The 23,570-nt window shown below is 44.5% G+C and overlaps 1 protein-coding gene across 2 annotated transcripts; it reads right to left on the bottom strand.

Moving 5' to 3' along the window:
• Positions 1-559: 559 nt before the first annotated feature.
• LOC149332094 (adipocyte plasma membrane-associated protein-like) lies at positions 560-21,626 on the bottom strand. 2 transcript variants are annotated; one of them, XM_089557038.1, is made up of 8 exons: positions 21,471-21,626; positions 21,134-21,298; positions 18,887-18,999; positions 17,630-17,719; positions 13,306-13,422; positions 11,255-11,561; positions 7,935-8,208; positions 560-4,439 (listed from the first exon to the last, which is right to left on the bottom strand). In XM_089557038.1, the coding sequence occupies exons 2-8, from the start codon at positions 21,244-21,246 to the stop codon at positions 4,242-4,244; spliced, it is 1,212 nt and encodes a 403-aa protein (XP_089413164.1). In that variant the 5' UTR covers positions 21,247-21,298; positions 21,471-21,626; the 3' UTR covers positions 560-4,241. The 2 variants fall into 2 exon arrangements, with proteins under 2 accessions (XP_089413164.1, XP_089413166.1); XM_089557040.1 differs by having other exon boundaries at positions 21,390-21,577.
• Between the last annotated feature and the right edge of the window lie 1,944 nt (positions 21,627-23,570).

The raw sequence follows: 23,570 nt of genomic DNA, 5'->3' as shown, positions 1-23,570 counted from the left end.
CTTTCCTTCTTTCCTCTGAATAAAACATTTTTTTCTTCCGGCCTAAATTTGGCACTGCCGTGCAAACAGCATATTTGGAGCGAGTCAATGCATGTTAAATATAACTATAGAGAGGCCTTGTAAAACAACAGCGCAATCAGAATTCCTGGAGGAAAACATCTGTGGAAAGGGTTCCATCAACGTGACATTACAATGCAAAGCAGCTGACCAGCTGAGCGAGGCGCCTGTTCATCTCTTGAAACAATACACCGCCAACCTGCATGCTCGTGATAAAAAAGCCCCAAATATTCAAGCTTCAATGAAGTCGCTTTCTTTGTGATAAAATAAACGCTATTTTTTGTTCATGCACTTTGTTTTTATCTGGGCTGATTAAGCAGATTGAAAGCCATTTGCTTCTTAAGTTAAAGCTCTTGTGTAAATCTAAGTGCTGAGCAACAACGCTAATATGATTGCCTACAAAGCTCTACAGTCCAATTGCATAGAGTTTGCTAGCCTTACATGACTGCTTTATTCAAGCACCAATTATAACCAAGCCAAAAAGTAAAAGGGGACACATACATAAGAGCACAGGTACATATATATTTTTTCATTTTGAAGTTTGTAAATACAGAAATAGCAAGTAAAATGCACGTCATTTTCTTATTTTCAATGTGTAGTACACAAAAAGAAGGGAAGAAGGGGACTCCTTTATAAAATCTTGAGTTCAAAATGTGTCATCATATCTCCCCTTTGATAAATATGCCAGTATGTAGAGTCACACGCTTGACTCAAATGTTCCTTGGCAGCATTGGCACAATACTTTAGACGGTGCTGAACGCCATGCAGATGAATAACATCTGGGCGTTTTAAAACAAAATATTTATAGCACACAACAAAAATTATATAATATCAAGAATTTGATGTTAACATTTCACATAAAATCTTCCGCAGTTAGCTGCCCAACCAGCAATTTTTTGTTACTGGCTGGGCTAACATTAAAAAATTAACATATGTTGAGGTCAAAAGGCGGTGCAAAACACAAAACAACGTAAATAGTGTAAACCTTTTTAGGCAATCAATATAAAAAATGTTTGCTTTGTGGAATGGTCAGTGATTCAAAACTACTTACCCTCCAGAACATAAATGTTCTCGAAACTAATGAAATGGAGGCAATTAATTCAGAGCTACGATAAACAGGTTATAAGAAACATGCAATTAAGTTGTCAACAAATGCGCTAAGTCCTAAAACAGCACCAGGAATGTTTCCCACTCAGGAGTGGAGTCTAGGGTTGCACGACATAGTGTGCAGGCGATAAAAATACGCATGTTTCACACGCATAAATGTAAGCGAGAATACAGCATTCTAGCCGAACACAATCACCTCCTGTGTGGCGGTTTCTGCACGCATATAAGCAGGTAACAGCATAAACAAGTGCAGGTTGTGTTTCACGATAGAGGTTGTTGAAATGCCCAAGGTATTACAGTCTAGCCCGTTTATAACGAAGCCACTTATAGCGAAATAGCGGTTATAACGAAGGGATTTCAATTTCCCATTCCCATTTTTGCATTTTCAATACATTTTGGGTCCGGTTTTAACGAAGTAAATATGTGCGCGTCAGCGGATATAACGAACAGATTTAATACCAACCGAAAAACAATCTGCCAATCAACACATTTTTGCGTCCTTGAGGCGATTTTTTCCGCGAAAATAAGAGCAAAATCTGCTGACGGCGTCCTTTCGTGGCGTCGTCTGCTCTCCTGCGGAGCGAAAGGTTGCTTCACTGCATCACATGGCACGCCGGCCTCGTGTTGCGCCGTCCTTGAACGGCGTCACGGCGTAGAGCGGTAGAGCACGCCGCGCAGGGGAAAAATGTAAAAAAGAACAGAGACGATTTTTTTTTTTCGAAGACGTCGCAGAGAGCGGCCGTCTCGGCCAATCGCGGTTCTCTATTTCTCCCAGGCAGTCGGCGCCACGGCTGGACTGCAGTCTGCAGGAGGTGTGGCAGCGCGCGCTTTGTTTTATGTCGGTGCCGCGGTGCGCAAGGCAGGGAGAAAGCGCGGCAGCATTGTGCATGTTGGAAGCGTGGCTCATTTTTATTGTTATTGCGGATCGTTGTATGCTGTTGTATGAATGTTGTATGCATTGTAGGGGACGCTGGACGACTTCTTTCAGCAGCAATAAATCGGTATGCCAATGTTAGCATTTTTTTTCGTAGTCCATATATAACGAAATAGCGGATATAGCGAAGTGATTTCCCATTCCCGCCGACTTCGTTATAACCGGGCTAGACTGTATAACACTCTAACAAAAGGCTAGAGGGATGACACACGCCACCCCCGCCGATATTTCTGTAGGTACACTGAAGCGATGTGAAATGCCATTTTTCGCAAGATAGAATATGAAACAAAGGGTTGCATGTCTGAATAGTCGGGAAACCTTTAAGTTGCTGTTGCACTTTCATTGCACAAAGAAAACCAAAAAACAAATGAAGCAAGTTCACAACACTCAAAGACGTTGCCAACATCACAAGTTTGAATGGGAATGCTTGGAGAACAGTTGCAAGCCCCAAATTTCTCAGCAATGGAAACATCTTTTGCAGCTAAACAAACACCAAGAGTGTCACAAAAGGCCCAGCTATTGGACTCTACTGAATAATAAGAACCTAACAGAGTTGCTCGCAGTACTCGCAAAATGCAAGCATATTTACATGGCTGTGTGGCAAACACAGTTTGAAAGTCGTACACACACATACACACACACATCACGGAATCCCTATGTTCTGCAGGGAAAGGCTGCATCTGTGAGCCTTATTAAAACCTCCACAAAACTTTCCGAGAGAAAGGAAGACAGGTTCAGAACCTTGACAATGCGTCTAAAACTTGTCTCCTATTACAGGACAGCACAGATATTCAAACCACATGTTTGTGAATTTGACGCAGGGAAGACTGCTTTGTTGCGTCGATGGTCATTGAACTGTGAATGAAGCGAGAAAGAATCCTCTTGATATCGTAGCTGGCCAACACAGAAAGCGCTTCTCAAAGGACACACGGATCGCTTATGCTTCATACTGCATTCCTCAGAGGCAACCTTGATGAATGCAGCCTGAAGCCACTGATGACCACAGGGAGGCAAGAATTGTGCTACATGACTCCCTGTGGGTGATCAGGAGGGAAGGAATATTGCCGCAACAGTAAAGGACTCTGCACGACACAAATCGCTATGCAAGTACGTGATTCATGTTTGCAACTCTGTGTGACCAGGAAATTGATGTCCCAGCAATGAGGATAGTTTCCATAGATACAACACTCAGAAAAGGTCAACAATGAAATCATAATTCGTGCTAACGAGACTGCATGATGCATGGATGTCCAAAGCTTTCAGTGGCTGCGATGGAAGACACTACTCAAAAGGACTCGCTACCTTCATTCTGGGACGAACAACTACTATACTAAGGAACTTTCCTGAACCTTAAGAATGTTCTCAACAAATCTATGAGGTTAATAACAATGCATAAAAATGAAAAAGGGCTGTGTGGCTTAACATGTGAGATGTAACTAGCTAGCATAATTTGGACACCACAGCGATTTCCACGACACTGTTGCCTCCGCACTCAAGAAACGCTGTGGGCCCAGAAATTCTAGAGTTTATCGTCATATAAAGATTGAGAATGCCCAGCAGAGAATGTTTTGCATGCAACACAACAAAGACGATTGCACAGGAAAATTACGAGAATAAACAACCTCGTTCAGGGCCTTGTATTTTGACAGCAGCAACTAACAATCTACAAACCACCTATGATATGCACGTTCACACTGAACTCTGCTTTTCTCGGTCTGCATGTTCTTTCATAGCCATTTGTGCACATGGTTAGCGGATACATTTCAGTGTGTTATCTTTTAACACAAACCATGCGTTAAGCATGTGTAAAGCCACAAAAAAAAAAAAAATCTGGGCATAACTGACCTAGAGATACGAAGCAACTGTGCAGTTTGAAAATGCTCTGTAAAGCTTGCTACTATAAAACAGTCATGGGCGCCGACACTGCCTTCGTCTTTTCCTGTGTAGCTGCTCTACGAGGTGTCTCACTATCCACTGATTACCTTGCATTTGCAGACACTCCAACCACTCCAAGTTTATGAAAGTCCTATCCCTGACCCATTTGTGAAGCGGACGGGGTTGGAGAACTGTGCTCCTCCACGACGTCTGCTGACAAAACTAGCTTGGCTCGGCCTGGCTCTTGTCCGGATTGGCTTGGCTCATCTTACGCCTTGACTCGGCCGACAAAGCGGTTTCGGAAGGAGCCAAGGTAGAGGTGACCTTCGTGCTCAAGCACCTCGGAGATAAAGTGGATCTTGCCAGCCGGCGAATGCAGGCTTCCAATGGGCTTGCCCGATGCGTCTAGCTCCAAGATGAGCCCGTACCTGGGAACTGCCTCATACAGGATCCAGCCATTGTCGATCTGAAACGGCGGCAGCGTTATTAGTCCTCAACGATGCATTGTTTTTTACTACACAAAAGAACAAGAGGTGCTGATATGGAGCTTCTAGCTGGCAATTGCGCAGGCAACATGCTGCGTAATGCCGTCCACACACCAGTCTAGAGCGCTCTGGCGGTACGCTCGGTTTTGCATTTTTGACAGTCGCCGCTCCCTGGTGGGCTCTATATAGCGTAAAGGGGAAATGAGTCTTAAAAACTTTTTTTTTATTTGTTAACATATCTTTCTGAAACTTAGCACCTAGGTATATCATTGACCGCTGATTTCGAATATGCATTTAGACTTCAAATATCTCAGCTGGAAGGAAATACATTGCAAAATAAAATATACTAATTAGGTCATCTCTTATGGGCCTTTATAGCAATTTATCAGTTAACGAAAGATTTTTTTAAGATTAAGCAGACATTTGCAAAGGTCCAAAGCACGTCCTAAAGCTAACAAAATGTCTATAAAATCATTTTGTTGATCATAAATAAATAACAAAGCTGGAAAGAAAAAATGATCTGGCAGTAATTAGCCCACACTTAGACTAATTGGTAACATATCATGTTTAAAGGAAAAAAGAAAGCTTCAGGATGTGCGGTGGACCTTTGGAAATGCTTGCATATTTTTAAAAAGCTTTCTTTAACTGATAAATTACCATAAAGGCCCGTAAGAAATGGCCTAATTCGGATGTTATTTTGCAATAAATTTTTTTCCAGGTGAGATATTAGAAATCTAAATGCATATCTGACATCAGCTTTCTATGATACACTAGCGTGCCAAGTTTCAACAAGTTATGGCGACAAATAAAAAACAAGTCTTTAAGACCCTCATCACCTATTGATGGCATGAGGAGCTAAGATAATCCGTGTCAATCAGCATGAGCAGTACGGTCTTGTTTTGAGCCCTAGGCCACTCATAAATCCCACCAGTATACTGCCGGGTGTGTTGCTTGAGCACATCTAGACAAGTCTGTGGAGTCTGTGGATGACTGTACAGCCCATGAGCCAGAGACAGTATGATTGGTTTGGTTTATGGGGTTTAACGTCCCAAAGCGACTAAGGCTATGAGAGACGCCGTAGTGGAGGGCTCCGGAAATTTCGACCACCTGGGGTTCTTTAACGTGCACTGACATCGCACAGTACACGGGCCTCTAGAATTTCTCCTCCAAAGAAATTCCAGCCGCCGCGGCCGGGATCGAACCCGCGTCTTTTGGGTCAGCAGCCGAGCACCATAACCACTGAGCCACCGCGGCGGCAGAGTCAGTACGAGGCAGCGTTACAAAAGGTGGCAAATGAAAAGGAAGGGCTTGACATGTGTTTTTAAATATACACAACACCTAGCAAAAATATGAAACAGCACATTTATCACGTCAGCAATGACAAAGGGTGTTTTTGAGGCCGAAGGTCAGTTATTCTCAAGGTCTAGATGAAAAACCAACAGTGACAACCACAGAAAGAAACAAGCGATTTCGAAAGAAAAACCGTGCGTTATTGCAGTTCCACGTACTGCTTGGATGGTAAAATTTTCTCACATTTGAAGAATTAGCATTAACTCTTTGCAAATCCCAATCTATGACACCCTTGATTAAGTCAATTCTCTGTTAATAACTTAATTGGAAGCCAGGCTTTCAAAGCGCTGCTTGGAATAGTCCCGGAGAGACAACAAAGAGCCGATAAGAAGTCGGCATTTTCCAGACACAATTGTGCATGGTTTGCTTATCTCACATGGCTACAGTTATCTGTTGACATTAGGTGCGGGGTTTGTTTATCTCACATTGGGCATCATTATCTGTTGACATTAGGTGGGTGGTTTGTTTATCTCACATTGGGTATCATTATCTGTTGACATTACAATATGAAAGTGCTGCTGAGGTGAAAAGCTAGGCTCAACAGGTGCCCGTGTATTCTTGAAACGGTCAATAGGAGCACTTGAAACACGCACTTCATCACATGCTGCTGGGCATGAAAACAGTTATTTGTTCATCATCCCCATCTGTACGCTCTAAATGAACTACAAAGAATGGCACACTCCATATACAGATGATAGGGAATTCCATTCCAGGCCGAAAATACCTAACAGCTCCGCTGTGTGGCTTCGAGAGGGCAAATGTGTGCAGTTCAACAAGTGTGATGTGAAATCGTGTCATGTGAGTGCTACTGGATGGATGATGGATGGATGGATAACGGCTTTATCCATTGCACCGGACGACAACTTGCGCTACTTAGCCTATAATTTCCCCCTTGTTAAATCCCTCCCCCCTCTATTTCGTTTTTAAAATGAGTAATTTGACCATTTTTTTCTCTCCGAATTCACCCCTCCCTTGACTTTCTCCATCGATCTTGAAACCTCTCCTTCGTTAATGCCACACTTTTCTCATCCACTCGTCTGTCCTTCCCAGCAAACACCAGCGTCCCCTCTGTATCTGTTGCTGTTCCCTTGGGGAGGGTGGGACGAAGTTCTGCGCACCTTAAAACCAAGTTCTCTATGGTCTCCATTTCAGTTCTACGGGTGGCACATAATATATCCACTTCTTCAAACTTGGATCTGTACATTTTTGTTCCCAGAACCTCTGTACTAGCTTCGAAAAGCAATGAACTGCCCAACGAGTTATCAAATAAACGCTCTTTTTTTATGTTCTGTTATCGTGTCCTACATATACCTAGCGCTGATTTTCCCAGCATTCTTTCTTTCTGCGTCTTTCTTTCCGTCTCCTTTACCTCCGTTTTCACACTAGTATTTTGCTGAGTCTCATCCCTCACCTGTAGGTACTTCGTTCTTAGCTTTCAGGTTCTGTTCGTTCATTTTATGTCAATACTTTTCATGTAGAGATACTTGTACACCTTTTTTGCCCACCTTGTTTCCTCCTTTTCAGTTAGTCTGTGATCATACTTCAGTTTGCTGATTGCCTCTCGAACCTCGAACGACACCCAACCTATGATTTGTCTGCCATCGCACAATGTCGCTAGTGCTTAACGAAGTGTTTAGGCGCCGTTCGGATGATGCTATATTCGGTAATCCCCTACTTCCGGTGAAACACCGAAAAAAATTGTAGGGCAGATTACACTCTCGTGTAAGACTGATGACACAGCGATGCTGTCTGAGTTTAGTCCTACTAAGTTAACGTACTCGTCATTTCTATCTGTTGTCATCTATAGTACCCCCCCCCCCTCAAGATCAATGAACACTGAGTTATCAGTACGTACAAGTGTTTATTTGAGTACCACCCACGGACGCCTGACGCCCCCTATCGGAGCAGACGACAACTAATAAAATAGTTGCCGTCCACTCCGACAGGGGGCGCCAGGTGTCTGTGGGTGACCTCATTACTGCGAACACAGCCACTGCTGCGCACGACTAACGGAACAACCCCCGGCTTAAACAGTATCGCTGTTAAAAGGCCTTCCAGGCATTTCAACCTCAACCTCCTGGCCTCATTCTAGGCGCCCTATCGACGCCGAAGGCATGTGCATTTACCCTGGATGCGACGTCCTTGAGGGGTGCCCAGTCGTACAGCGTTGAGGCGTACTTGAGGGCCGAGCCCAGCAGATAGAGCAGGCGCACCACAGACTTGCGCACCAGCGGGTACGGTGCCAGATGGTCCAGCACCGAGGCCTTGTCACTAGAGCGGCCGGATGCAAACGCCACCCAGTAGCCACCACGCGGCGTGCGGCGAACGTTGTCTGGGTCACCGGGCAGGTTGTCCGCGAACACATCGAGGTCACCCTTGTGGGCACCACGGTAGTGATACCTGCGTGATGGCCGACAAAAAGAGAGAGTTCCCAATGAGTCCGTAATACTTTCAGCCCGGTGATAACTTGAGCTTCCACTCCGTGCTGCTCGAGCCTGTTCTCCTTTGCACTAAGTGATTGCGCACTGTGGTCACTGCATAGTACTTGCGACAGCTATCACCAGACGGCTTCGAAGGCACACCTTCAGTGCTACCTGCTAAGTGTGAACAGAAACACCAGACGACAAGGTTAATTTAATTTTTCAATAAAAGCTGTAAGTATTCAATTTCCTGAGGTTGCATTGTATGACAGCACAGTCTACAGATAAAATGGGTGAGAGGAGGTGGTTAAGGATGAGGAGGAGGAGGAACAAGTGGCGAGACATGTGCAAGTATGCAATGCTCACTTACACATTACGCTGGAATAAACCACTGGTATTAAGGTTGTTGTGCTCATTGGCTGCCCCTTCCTCATGATCCATGGGAGGCAGCAAGCACGTCTGGTGTGTGTCAAGTTGTGTACAATGAAGTTAGCCTCTGGTGCATGATTCTATGCGGCGGAATGGCATACTAGAAAGAATAAACTGCTTGAATAACAAAGCCCTTGAGTGGCGCTGCTTCAGATGACATGGGGATACTGGCCCTGCGGATGCATTAAGCTTTAAATCAAGCACAAGATCGCAAATGATACTGCTGAAACCGCGACCTTGCAATAACAGTCAGGAATTCTACCACCACCTGCAATGCCTGCACGAACAGAGTTTAAGACTAGAAAGCTCATGGAAGAAATTTCACCCCTAGCAACGCACTCCTCCGATTACAAAGCCATCATCATATCATTAAAATATAAGACGTTCTGTCTTTCATTAGTTTACCTATACTACACAAAAATGTTGCTGAAATTTGCATCGCAGGTGGCAACTGTCCTGCGCTTTTTGTTGTTTATTTCTTTCTTTTTTAAACCAGAAACTGGGCATGTGTGACAAACTTACACATTTCTGCCCTTCAACAGGTGGAATAACAATGAGGGAATGTAATCCCACAAACATGCACTGCCCCCAAGTAGGCAAACACTCACTAGTGTTCCTAGGTGCTGAATTGCCCATCTTCCATTCTTTAGTACAGTTTGGATGTATCCTCTCCATGTGCCAGTTACAATAATCCCATTCCCAAGTAACATTCCTGTTTCCACACCCCGATTCAAACTTCAGTCATATTTGGGGCAGTAGAGACAGCACTTGCCAACATCAACAGCCTGGCAAAATCTAGTAATAAATTACTTGACTACGCAGACCATTGTATGTGTCTGGCTAATACAGTTTTTCATTAATAGCTGTACTGCTAATAGGGGCGGGGAACGTATGAGATGAAACAGTAATGCTGCAGCAGGCATACAATAGAACATGTTTGATACAACTTTGAGAAAATATGAAAAAAAAAACAATTAATCCAGAAAAACGTATTATCCATTTTGCACACGACCTAGGCTGCCCATCTGACTCCTAGGCTGCTCTCTGGGGACCACCTGCCAAAGCCATGCCCGTGATTTTTCGCTCACAACGCGAACGAAGCTGACACCGGATTTTTTGGTGAACGGAGCCGTTAATTTTCCGCTCACAACGCGGACAAAGCTGACACCGGATTTTCTGGTGAACGGAGTCGTTAATTTTTCGCTCACAACGCGGACAAAGCTGACACCGGATTTTCTGGTGAACGGAGCCGTTAATTTTTCGCTCACAACACGGACAAAGCTGACACCGGATTTTCTGGTGAGTGGAGCCGTTAATTTTTTGCTCACAACGCGGACAAAAGCTGACACCGGATTTTCTGGTGAACGGAGCCGTTAATTTTTCGCTCACAACGCGAACAAAGCTGATGCCGGATTTTCTGGCAAACAGGGCCATTAACGCTGTTGCGTTAAATACAGTGCAATTCTATGAGACATTTTTACTGTTGTTGAGCGTATGAACTGGGAAATCATTTGAACTGGGAACTATGAATGAGGTCCTCCTGTAACACCACTGCTGCGTGGATAGTTTCAACTGCTGCTCAGCCGATGACAGTCATCTTCAATCACAACTGGGCGACAATAAATGGAAATGCCAACAGATGTCGAGAGACCTCGAAGCAGTACAGTCCAATTCAGACCGATGGTCCTAGTTGCATGGATCAATTGGCTGCATGGCTACTGATGCTTCCGCTGAATCACCCAATTTTGATAATTGTCCAGCATGCCACTCCATTGCGCACAGAGTGAACAGTAGAAGTACAGCTAGTCACGGAGGGACTTCACTGGCACCACCCTCCAACCTGACAATTTGGCTACTACTATACCACCTGGTCCAAAAATACTATGAAAAAGCAAACAAGGCACATTTTTTCCAGCCTGTTCCCAATTGAACCCATGAAACTATGCAGAATGGAGAGGTAGCAAACACAAGATACGAAGTGGTACCAAAAAAGTTCAGAGCAAAGTTTCGCAGAACGCCAACAAAGGGCAACACACAAGGCTGCATGCACAGTCAGAGGAACCACCAACCTTCATAAGTCAGTTTGTCGAAAGGCAACGTACATCGCGAACTCTGCAACTGCTGCTATTCTGACTATGTTTGTGACCACATCTGTGATTTCATCATGAACAGCATGTTAGAACAAAGTGCGATCGTTAAACTCTGCGTGAAACATAACTTCACTTCCCCCACCGTAATCGCCAGATCTAGCTCCTGTGCACTATATCTTCTTCCCAAAGATAAAGATCCAGCTCAAAGGCTGTCGTTCTGACACCACTGCGGAGATCTAGCGCGAATCACGGACGGTGCTTGACGTGTTTCGTAAACAAGGTCACATTTCAGTAGTCAGGAATGCTGAGAGCGCTGCATTGCTGTGCAAGGTGGTTACTTTCAATGTAAACGTAGATAAATAAAGCACTTCTTGTAAACAAAGCTGGTCTCGAAACTTTTTAATACCACCTCGTGTGTTCAAAGTATAGCAGCACTTTTGGTGCAAGGCCATGCTGCCTCGCATGTTTGGCTACTATAGTCTGGCACAAAACTGTGAGTGGGCTCACCTGAGCAGCCTCTTCATGGCAAGCTCGGCAATGATGATGCTGTCCCCATCTGGCCCCAGCTCAATGCCGTTGGGGCAATACAGGTCTTCCAGAAGGATGTGCGTGCGCTTGGTTTTGGGATCATACATAAGCACGCGGCCCGAGTTCTCGTGCTCAAGAATCGAGTAGACGATTTTGTTCAGCGGCCACTTTGTGCTCGTCTCGGTGAAGAAGACGTTGCCATCGTTGTCAATGACAACGTCATTGACGAAGGTCAGTGGATGGCCATCGAGGTCGATGCCAGTGGGCACGAGCGGCGTGACGAAGCCTGCGATGTTTGTGAATGCAACAAAGTTGAACTGAGAAACCGCAAATTTGTGCACATAATAAGGTTGGTGGACTGGAGCAACACACCTAACACAACACCTTACTTCTGCGAAAAAAAAAAGAAAGTAATTTATTTGTACCTGCTTAGTGTGCTGACAAAAGGCGCCCAGCACGTAACAAAAACACAGGCCTCTGACCACACCGACCATGCATGCAGCAATAAATTTTTCTACTTAATTAACACTGCACACTGTCAACAAGTTGAAGTCTTCATGCACTAATAAGCAAAACTTCCAATCCTGGGGTTCCTTGAGATTACGCACATACTCCTAGCACTAAAGCCTGTATGCTTCTTCCCCCATTAAACTCACTTTAAACTCGTGGTCTTAGACAAACAAATTGTAGCGTGGCAGCCACGCACAGTTTCGTTGGTGGAAGAAGATGACGACCTAGAGGTCTTAAGCACGCTTTCTGAGCGAACGCTTGGACTGTTGTCGGATATCGCAAGTGACTCGGATTCAACTGAGCCACAACCCCCTTTACAAAATAAATAAAAATATGTGTCATAAAATCGTTTTTTTTTTTTTCTGACAAGCAAAGCCCCACGAAGGTCAAGTGCGCACCATGCTCCTTAATGTGGTGTGCAAAGAGAAGCCCTGGGATAAACGATGCAATTCAGGAACCGTGCAAGAAAGCACGAACAAAGACGTGAACATTTTTGCGAATGTATTCGTCCCGATAAGCGAACTCTCTATAGGACGAATAAGTGCCCTCAACAATGGAGCAACTTGGCGGCAGTGCCAGCAGCAAGTGCACGTGGCGGACATCGAACATCTTAGATCTTCAGAACAATGGTCACTTTCGGCCGACAAACTCTCGAGATAAGCTGCCTCAAACACCTACGACAACCTCGCACATCACAGAAGCAGTTTCGCAAGGCTACAATCGTTCCCAGAAAGATGTGGTCGCCTCTTAAGGGGGGACACTGGTCTTGAAAAAAAAATTTTTATTAATGAAGTCACAGTTACGAAATCTTCAGGGAATATGTATTTTTGTGTGCTGATTCTAAATACGTCATTTCATTTCACGTAAAACAATTCCTTGAGCACTTATGCCCATTTTATGCTAGTATTTTGTGGAGAGTTTTGAAGAAAATTTGCTGTGGGAAACTCGCTGAAATGTATGCCATTGGGTTCTCTTGACACCAAGGAATGCAGTAAGGGTAAAATTATCATCCTGGCTATCATAGAACTTGAGTTATATAGCTTTGAAGTTGTCGCTTCAGAAATGAGAAGAAAAGTGTGTATTCCTGTTCGTGAAGTGGCAGCTTCAGTACCCTGTAACTCAAGTTCTATGATAGCCAGGATGATAATTTTACCCTTATTGCATTCCTTGGTGTCAAGAGAGCCCAATGGCATGCATTTCAGCGAGTTTCCTGCAGCAAATTTTCTTATATGCTCTCTCCAAAAGACTTGCATAAAAATTGCACAAGTGCTCAAGAAATTATTTTACACAAAATTAAATGACATATCTAAAATCAGCACACAAAAATACATGTGGCCTGAAAATTTCATTACTATATCTAGATTAATAAAATTTTTTTTTCAAAACCAGGGTCCCCCCTTAAGAGACAAAGAAAGTGATAACTCGGCTTCGAGCAAAGAACACATGAACAAACAAATGTTACAGAGCTTTGCAGCTTGGACTACATAGGTAACCGCTGTTTGCAGCCGTGGGCAACTTACCTTTGTTGACGTCCACAATGCTGATGCCACTGTAGGCGTCGGCAACATACAGTCGGCCCTGCTTGTCAAATCGAAGACCAAGAGGACGGCCGCAGATGCCCTCATCCCATGGGCCCTCTGCCAACAGAGAAAAACATGAATATACAGCAAAACCTCGTCAGTTCCGAGCCTCGTTAATTCAGAAATTGAGATAATTCGGACTATCATCGGAGTCCTGCCAAACGTCGATGCAAGTCCAAGGCGTCAGAAGCTCAGTTATTCAGATATCCTTGGGCTAGCGTTGATTAATTTGGATGGGCTCCCAAAGTTGGACCACGCCGAAGTACGACCTGCTCGACAAGCGATCAACCCGATATTCCACCCAAATATTCCCGTATTCCACCCTAGATACCTGCTTATGCCTAATACACGTGTCACAAGAACAAAACATGAAAAACATCTATCTGAATATAGATACCACGGTGATGCATTCAAATTTTCATACTTCCCGCATGTAATCCGTGAGTGGAATATGTTGCCTTCTGAAATTGTAAGCCAGCTCACTCCTGAAGCATTCGTGTCGAAGGTAGCAAACCACTTTCAAAACGGTTAACATTGTCACCATGTGTCATTTACCATGTTTCTTTCTATGAGAGTGAAAAGTTCCTTCTCTGCAGTCTTTTATTGTGTACTTTTTCATGCATATGTGCACCCAATCCTGTTACGGCCTCAAAGAGAGGCCAACAGTATGTAATAAATAAATAAATAAATAAATAAATAAATAAATTTTCGTCCTCTGGCCTGAACTACATATTGCATTTTTCCCAACACCCGTCTGACGTGTGCTACAGCACACCTCCGTTTAAAGGTCAAGAGAGAGTCCAGACATGTAGTTTCGTTTTCGGAGCTTAGCCGCCAGCCCACGACGGCGGCGGCTATCAGCGGCGCATATCAGCCAGCATGCCCTTCGGAACGATGATAAGCTTCACGCTGGTACTTGAACTCATTTCTTTCTTTCTCGAAGGCATCTTACTGCTCTGGCGCCAATGCAAGCTTCCCTCGCCGTAGTCCACGTGGCATTTCCATTATTCCATGTGCCGCAACTCCACGCTTGTCACGTGCTGTTCGCACTTTGTGTGGCAAACCCTCCTCACGTGTGAGGAGTTTGGTGAACACGGGGCAGCATTCGATATTTCGAATGAAGGAGGTTTTACTAAATTAATCTTTTATTGCGAAAGCAATACTAGTTGCACTTTCAGCCCGTCGCGAAGCAAGGCCGGTAGCTACCATATTAGCATATTGGATTGGATTGGATTGGATTGCATTGTATAACCGATGCATCACCACAAGTCTAACCACAAGCACCACCACCAGCTACACTACCAGCTGAACCATGGCGTAGCTACGGATATTGCTTTCGATATTACCGGGCTTAACCAAGCTAAGCCACAGCCATTTTTTTTTTTCAGGCAATTCACTCAGTGCTTGAGCCTAGCAGTCCATCTCAAGAAGAGACAGCTTTGAATCACATGACACACCGGCGTATCCTTAAATGCACCCCTAATGCAAGTTGCCTCAGCAGAAATTGGAAAAAACAACCTCACCTAGCAGGGTGTGTTGCTGGGATAGCTGTTTAGGTTCCGTTATTATGGAATGTGCAGGGCTGGCAGATGACGGACATTTACGCGTCAGTGACAATGAGCGCAGCTATGTGTCTTTGTCGTCTATGTCCATCATATGCCAGTGCTGAGCATTCCACAGTGACTGTACTAGGTGTTACACTTATCTATTATACTCCTGCATACCGCTAGGCACAATTCATGCACAAATCAAACACAATCTAAAGCCATTATGTTATGTGCCTAGAACAGGCTGGCTACAAAAGAGACAAAAGCAAAAAGTTATCAACTATGCCTGTAGAATGAAAACAATCTGATCCTTCTATTAATGACAAATGCGATGCTGAAGGGTCAAATTTTGGACTGTTCCGCCAATCCCTATGAAAGTTTAGGGGTGATGTATCTTTTTGCAAGTAGAAAACATTAAAAATTTAAACATCGCATTTGCCCCTCAGAAATGTCACGCACATCACAAATGAAGCACTGCGTGTGTCAAGTTAGGAAAATTATCAGTGATTTACTCTTTACTGCAGCACAGATGGCTTCAGGAAAGCACACTGTACAGGATAAAGGGAAGAGATCAGAGATCACTGTTGAATGACAGCTGTTTTGAAGCTCAGATCACTAGAAACTCCCTCTCCATTCTTTTGTCATCATTACTATGAAATATTAATTTCTGTTTTTTACTAAGAACCTTAATGCTGAGAGCAGTAAGTGCACAGTCCTGTTCCTGACAAAATGTTGGTCCAGAAAGCATTTTCAAGGCAAGTTCTTGCTAACTGGTATGAAAATGATATTTTCCTATATGTGCAGTCTGGCGCAAAAATGTGAACTCAGAAAAACGAGTTCAAACATATTAAATACTTTCATTTTATTTCAAGGGCCTTTTGTCTTAATAAAAAGCTCCAAGGTAGAACCTTGGTAGAGGGAATGCAGATAGTGGCAACTGCTCATATAGTATTTTTAGCCTGATATCTTTTATGCTTTTGAAATGCTGATCGACATTGTAGCTGAACCAGAATGTTAACAGGCACAGATGGTAATAAAAGCAAGGAGCGGTGAACAAAGAATGTAAATCGCTCTTAAAAAGTCCCTTGACACATCTGTGCCAATCCCAGCCTCGTTTTGCCTGCCAAACACAGCTCCCAAGGCTTGGGCTATGCCGCTTTTGCTTTCTGTTTCTGCTGCAGTCATTAAGAAAATACCTGGACCGGCCACAAAGCACAAGAACAAACTTCGATCGGACTTTGCCCATTGCGTCATGCATTGAAAACGACGCTTTCTTGCACTGCGATTGAACGCTTTGAGCACCACCTCAACAGAAAAAAGGTTTGCTTTTTCATCTCTATACAGCTCAAGTAATGAGCAAACTTAGAATATAGGGCCCTTAATTAATTGAAGAATCCGATTCATTTTTTTGATAAAAATTCCAATTTCTGCCCTGCGTATCCTCTTAGAAGTTGCAGCATGGACTGCTTTCTACCTCTCAAGTAAATGAAAAAAAAATCTTACACCTAAGAAGTGACAGCAAGAATCTCCAAACATCCCGAGTCATCTTATTCTGCAAGCATTCAAGCATTAGTTCTGTCGTGCTTCCATTAGATTAACTTTTTTTTTCTGCATGAGATGGAGCATTTTCAACAAGACAGAGACTGACAAAGAAGAACGTGCTAGAGCTGCTGCATGTGTTCACAGAAAGCTGCGGACTGAAGGGATCCTTCCAGAAGCGCACTGCTCAAATATCTCTAATTTGCAATGCATCAAATCTGTATTCTATAACAGTCCTAGCAAATTATGAAGCATCATGACTGATGACAGACTACTTCTTTTGAAAACCAGTGGTATTTAATTAATAAATTAATAATAGCACCACGCAATGCAAAGTTAAACAGCCTCAATGAAGCTCTCGACAACGCCAACTACCTCATGCAGAGGCGAGAAAATGACTATCATGATTCAAGCGATGAAAGTTTCTGGAAGCCCCTCCCCATTTCAGACATTGGTCGGCCCAGTGCCAACAGCTTCTCATTGGCTATGAAAGCAGCTAATCAACATGCGGTATGTGACAAAGGCCGTGCTTAAGTTTTTCTGTGAAACAGGTCAGGATACCTGTCTGCGACTGCCTGTGCACTACCTACGGTTTACACAGTTTACATAGTTTACATTTGTGTTTTCATGGAGCCCCTACTCCAGTATGCGTTAATGACATGCGTCGGTGTGTGCGTTCAAGACATGAGCTTAGCGTGTGTCTCCTCACCGCGCTGAGAGTGCCAGACAGTGTGTGGGTGGACATCACCCATGAAACATTCGAACTTTCCCTTTCCTCCCCTTCCCTTTCCCCTGTGTGGAGTAACAGGCCAGGGCCATGTTACCACTGGCCGACCTCTCATCCTTTTCCTCTCATAAAAATTCCTTTCTCTCTTTCCTCTAATCAACATGCATGCGTGGAGTGCAGTATCTCAACCTATAAACAGCATTCGAACTAAACAAGTAGTAAACAATGGGGGAAAATCCGGCCCATAAAAGCATATAGCTGTAATAAGCAGCAAAGATGGCCATGACTGCAAATGCTATCAGATTCCAATGCTGGGCTCCAACTTTCAAAAGCTGCTACATGCACCCATACAATGATTGACAAACAACATAAAAGTTATGAGTACGGTCAATAGATAAGACATGCAACGGGGCAATCTGGCCGCAGATGCCGGAAGTAGACTTTCACTCACCACATGTCTTGCCGAACTTGACCACGGGCGTGACTTTTGTTCCAGTGAGCTTCAGAATTTGACCACCAATGACGCCAGTGTAAATGCTGCCTGCAGGAGACAAACATACCCCCAAAACAAAAATGTATACATAAATTCAAGATTCTTTCAAGAGACCTCCAAGTGATTTGGACAGTGATGAATTGTACATCCCCTGCTCTCACAAGCAGAAAGCTATTTTTAACCTGCCAAGACCAATAGGTTATCTTCAGCTTATCAGACTGACTGCAAGTACAGATAAGATACTGACCCTAGCTAGATAATTAGCACTCTTTGTACCTGGGTAGTAACAGCTGTCACATAGCTAATATTTACAAATTATAAAGTCTCTTCTTCCAATCCATTACACCAATTCCCTTATCCTGGCTGTTGTCAAACTCCGAAGCATCTAGGATTCCTGTGGTGGTTCCACCAATTGGGAGCTGAAGGTCCTGACATTGGGTTAAATTCCGGCCGCGACGGCCATGTTTCAAAGGAGACAAAACACAAAAGGCGCCTGTGTACTGTGCAATGTCAACGCATGTTAAAGAAACCCAGCTGTTCCAAATTAATCCGAAGCCTTGTGTCTATGTGTCGCCTTAAGACAGTAAACCCGATAACTCACAATTCTTTAGATAATGTGCTCTGTTGTCTCCCTGTCTTGCACACAGCAACCAACAGCAAATATTCTCCATGGCACCAAATTTCTGCCTGTAACCTTAAGACCTCAAACACGCAGCCCTAGCCTTGGAAACTAAAGTATTTCCCTCGGACATATAGGGGACTTCCTTAATTTGATGTCTGGCAGTTCCACAGAGCTCCCACATTGGTTTACCTAGCATTTTCTTTTGTCTAAAATATTTTAAGAATCCCGTACTCGCTTTTTAAGGTTATTCTAATACCCTACCATTGCCCTTGACATCTGCATTATATATATATATATATATATATATATATAAACTTTATATAATTTTATAATGTTCTGAATCCCTATCATCATAGCCCGGGTTACATAGCTTGATACCACCAGCAGTGCAACTTTGCACAGTTCCTTGTGTCTTTTATCTAACAAAGTACCTTTGAGTTTCAGAGCTTCTTGAGTTCTATAGTAGCTCGTAAAGCTGCAACATTTTCATTCACACGAACTAAGAAGGCACAACTATGTTTGCACAGTCAGCAATAACAAGGAAATTTTAACGTTATGGCAGAAGAGGAGACCACGAGAGATGTCAAATGTACCTTCATGTGCTTCAAGGGATTCGGGGCCCACGAACTGGTTAGGGTAGAGGTACTGGACTTTGTCCAGAGCCTGGTTCTGGGCCAGTGGACCCTTGAATTCAGGAAGTTTCACCCTAGATGGAAGAAAGAGTCACATAACAAGTGAGCTCATTACTAGCCAGCATCACGAACACCTTGAAAATGCAGGGTACAAATGGCATAGTCACAAAGACCAAGAAATGTTATAAGGGCACTAGCAACATGTAGCTTTGAAAAGCTAAAGAATGTTGCAGGTGTAGGTTTGGTAGCGCTCAATATGACCGCTATGGTGTTGACCATACTGCATACTCTCTTTATCACAATACAAGGAAATATTCGTCTGCAGTCATGGGCGTCCGAAAGTGGGGGCAGGGGGGGGGGGGCGGTTGCCCCCCCAGGAATTATGGATATTATTTATGCATTACTAGAAAACAACTACACAGCTTGATTAGCACGCTTAGGTGATATTAAGTTATCAGATTTTGCTTATTCAGTTTATTTCTTTGTTCATTAATAAATTTCAATGTATGTTCTTCAAGCTTAGCACTAATTTGCTGTTTCCAATTTTTGTTTCATGTGCACAGTTTAGACCACAAATAGTTCCTTTTTGGTGCCAACCTACCGCCTCCCCCATCTCCGGCCATCGAGCTACGCGGCTGATTGGCCGCAGCCATGGCAGCTGCCTGACATCTGAAAGGATCTAACCAATAGCCACCTCTCGACTTGTATACGCAGATGCGAATGACGGAGGAGGGTGCGAGCATGAAAAAGCCGCCGGGAAGAGCTCGGCAACTTTCACGCGTGATTGTGGGTCCTCTGCTGCGTGTAGAAGTGTATTATTTGGCTCAGGTTTTCATGACAACACAATGCAGTGATTGAGCGAGTTGATGTGCTCTCCTCGGAAGGTGTTTCGGAGCCCCTTTAACCATTTACATTGCACGGGACAGAACGGAGAGAAAGACACGTGGACACTTATCTTATTCACTGTAAATATCCAGCATAAACTCATACCAACTAGCCCCGCTTGCCACTACCTCATCTTGAACTGCACTGCTCGTCTAAGGGTGATGGCTGCTTCAAGCTACGTTTCCGCAGATTGCTATGATGACAGAAGCAAAATAACGCTTTTGGATATGCACGCCAAATCTGCAGACACGCATGGAAACGCTCTCAAGAGTTCAAGTTTGCTGAGCATCAGTTCGGCATGCTGCGGGCATGGTGAGGAGACACCAGAGACCCCAAGCCTGTGTAAAAGCAACCTGGAGTTATTAACAGTGAGTAAAACAAAAACGATGCAGGCAGTTTTTCAGTAGCTACCTGCAGCCACAGCGTATGTCATTTAGCCATGCCCTTGATCCTATTAGCAGAATTAGATGAATTTTGGTAAGAATTACGCATAAACAAGCTTGCATGTGTAAGCATGCACAGTTATCAGCTTTGGTTCATTTCCACAGGACCAATTTTTCTGGGAAAGACATAACTTCGAAAAACAAGAGACTGATAGGCGAGCAATGCCCCACCGTCGTCCCACGTGTACCTAGCCCGGCTTCCCTATCCAAAAAATGATAAAGAGAAGCGCAAAGAAATGCCACTAAAGTGATAAGCCCAGCAAACTCCAGCTATCGAATGTGGCGCGGCCGACGATAGTGCAGCCGGCTACACTTGACGGCCTCCCTTTCTGGCTCCCATAATCAGCAAACTTTCTTTTTCACGGAGTTCTGTACGAAAGACGTTTAAACCTCACACATGGATCGAACCTCTTCCGACAATCATTTACGTGTCAATGAAGCAGAGTTTAACTGAAAAATAAAAGAAAAATCGTGTCGCTCGAAAACAACATATATGACGAGAGCACAGACAATCTCTGATCAGCTTAGTATGCGACGTAGCTCCACGCAACGCGCGTGTTGCCAGCCCTTGGTGAGACCCACCGCGATGCAATGCTCTCTGTAGATCGGCGCACTTAACGGTCCGATCAGTGGCAGTGAGCGGTACAAAGAAAAACAAAACAACGAAAAAACGACAAAGCTTGCAGCACGCTCACACGTGCAAGTTAAAGCAGATCCCGGAAGCTTTCAAGCAAACTCGACTATCTTTCATTTAAATGAAACAAGCACTGCGTGATGCAACGTACGAACAAGTGTCACTGCAAGCGCTGACCTCGATCGCTAAACACAAACGAGAAGGTCCAGAACAAAGTTGTTAAACAATAAAACGTGATCAACTTACTCGTACGAGACTGGCTCGAAGTCCAGCGACAGCGGAATGAACGGCAGGACGAGGAAAACAATTAGGAAATACAGGAAGAAGCGCAAAGCGCACTTGAGTAGCCGAAGGAACATGATTCAGCCGTTGGCCGCAGAGTGTGGAGGCAGTCTTCTTCGCGGCGCAAACCTGAAGATAGAAGGAAAACAAATATTGAAAACCTCGTAATAGCGAGACTACGACCACCTGTTACACGCCCTGCATATGAACAGTGACGCACGCTTCAAGTACTCTTCACGCTCAGCCTGAGGTCCAGAGAAACATAACTAAGCGTCCCGAAAGGAATGGACAACTCACGTACCAAAATATTCGCGCTACTCGCCAGGAATCGCGCCAGCAAAGAGCCACTGGCGCCCGTGACCGCGATAACACACGCTACAAAACACAGCGGGCGCAACACATAAGCTACTCCAGCGCCACCACACGCGCGCGCGGCTGATGTGGATCCGCAGACAGGAAACGTGGAAGCACCCGGTTTCTTTCTTTCTTTTTATCGCTGCTGTGCAGTCGCGACGCTTTTGTTGTTTCCTTTTTTTATCTCCTTGTCTCAAAACGCATCCTCGCTCGGTTGCGGTTGGCTGGGCTGTGGAGGAGGGCCTAATCGCGCTGCGGTGCCCTTGGAGAAAGACGCACGCACACACAAAGGGCCACGTCGTCTGCTATACGAGGTCGCGATCGGCGTGTGCTCCACACAAGTGATAGCAATGGACTGAAGCATTGTTCTGTTGAGAGCTTAGCATGAAAAGGATGAACATGGGGCGATTTCTTAGAACGTGGTGCAGTGCAGAGAAACTGTAGCGTCGCATTCGGCCAGCTTTGCTACGCTCCTGATGGCTGTTTCACTCTTTCCTCTAGTACAGGAAAACGCCGTGCGGTCGCTCGTGTCAAGGTTGGACCGAGTTACGAATAGATTTCCATCCTATTACGAGATGAAAACGAAGTAAGCGCGTTTACCACAGCTGAAACGAGAGCAAACATAGCAGCACAGACACGCCAGGCATGCTTTAGTGGCGTTTAGAGACCTTACGAGTATAACGCGTTCACACGAACCAAACATTTTGCATCGTTTATGCATGAAAGTAACACCTTCTTTGAACTGTTGCGGGAACGAATTGTTGAGCGCTCATGCTGTGATCTTGTCACTTCCTCACGGCTCGCCTAATTTGTTCAAGCTTGCTTCAACGGTGCATGTAAAACTGCCAAAAGTTTCGGTTTCGTTTTCTGGGAAAAGTGGCGTTGTGAAAGGGCTGCGCATTTGTGATGATCGGTGCTGTTTGGAGAGCCCGATTTACCTTTCAGAGGCATTTAAAGTTAAACAGGACCCATGGGAATATGCATGCATAATAGGATGTTGTTTCTAACCTTAGGCCACCCGCAACTTGACGGCAGCGTAGACCCCGGTGCGTTGTTCAAGCGGTCTATAAAAAAAATTGACTCGACAGTCGGAGCTCACCGTAATCAAGGCCGCACTTTTATCCGTCACTGCGAAATACAACACTGCTACAGGTCACTACTCTGTGACTTTCTTTTCTTCATCATGGTGACGTCAAATAAGCGTCATAACTTTGAATTATGCGGCCATAAAATATTTCTGAGTGATCTATGAGTCTTCAACTGCCAAGCAAACGCCAAAACTTAAAAAAAAAGTCAGTTTATTAGATTGATCGCGTATAATTTTTTATCGGTGCCGTGGGTTCGCGGTTACGTTCGACCGTGAAGGGTGAGGTCACTTCTCATGAGAATTTCATTGGCTAACTGCAGCCGCGGCGGATGTCAGGAAATGACCATCCCCGCTCATTTATTTTCGAAATGTTAAAAAGCGGAATAAAAAGCATTTGCTTAGTAGAGGCCCCGGGCTAATTATCTTGTACCTTCACAGTGCATTCCTTAATCAACGAGTAAGGACCCCTGCGTTTATTTCTCTGTGTGGGATCGCTTGCTTTAGGTTACAGTTATTTGACTCAGTGTCGACATTTCGGTAACTTGCAGTTTTCAATCTTGTAAACGGTGCAAATATATTTCTTGGTATTCTGCATCGTCACCTCCTGCTTAAATTAAGTTAAACTGCCACGTTTGGAAGGGTTGTGACCCTTTCCGAAGAACGGAACCAGCCATCTTTGAAATTACTGTAATTAAGGATTGGTACGGGAGCTGACGACGCCGCAAGGTCACGTGACCTACCTGCTTCCTGATGATGATGATGATGATGATGGTTGCTCCCTGGGCGCCACTTGCCAGAGCCATGCTCGTGATTTTTAGTTCACAACGACGACGTCGGATTTTCTGAACAACGGAGCCTTTAACTTTATCGCATTAAAAGCCCTGCACGCGGCCCTCCGGCAGCTCAGAACAGAGCGTTGCGAGTCAGGGGACCGGGACGAGGCATGTAACACAAAGAACA

The sequence above is a fragment of the Amblyomma mixtum genome, chromosome 8 (assembly GCF_055824585.1).
Source record: "Amblyomma mixtum isolate Tamu chromosome 8, ASM5582458v1, whole genome shotgun sequence".
NCBI classification, from domain to species: Eukaryota; Metazoa; Arthropoda; class Arachnida; order Ixodida; family Ixodidae; genus Amblyomma; species Amblyomma mixtum.
This window is presented reverse-complemented; position numbering and strand designations above follow the sequence as displayed.

Coding starts and splice junctions, on each gene's coding strand:
- LOC149332094 (XM_089557038.1), bottom strand. CDS start 21,246: ATGTTCCTTCGGCTACTCAAGTGCGCTTTGCGCTTCTTCCTGTATTTC. Junction 8,209..11,254: donor GCCATGAAGAGGCTGCTCAG/GTGAGCCCACTC, acceptor GCCATCACGCAG/GTATCACTACCGTGGTGCCC. Junction 4,440..7,934: donor TCAAGGACGTCGCATCCAGG/GTAAATGCACAT, acceptor CCGCCGTTTCAG/ATCGACAATGGCTGGATCCT.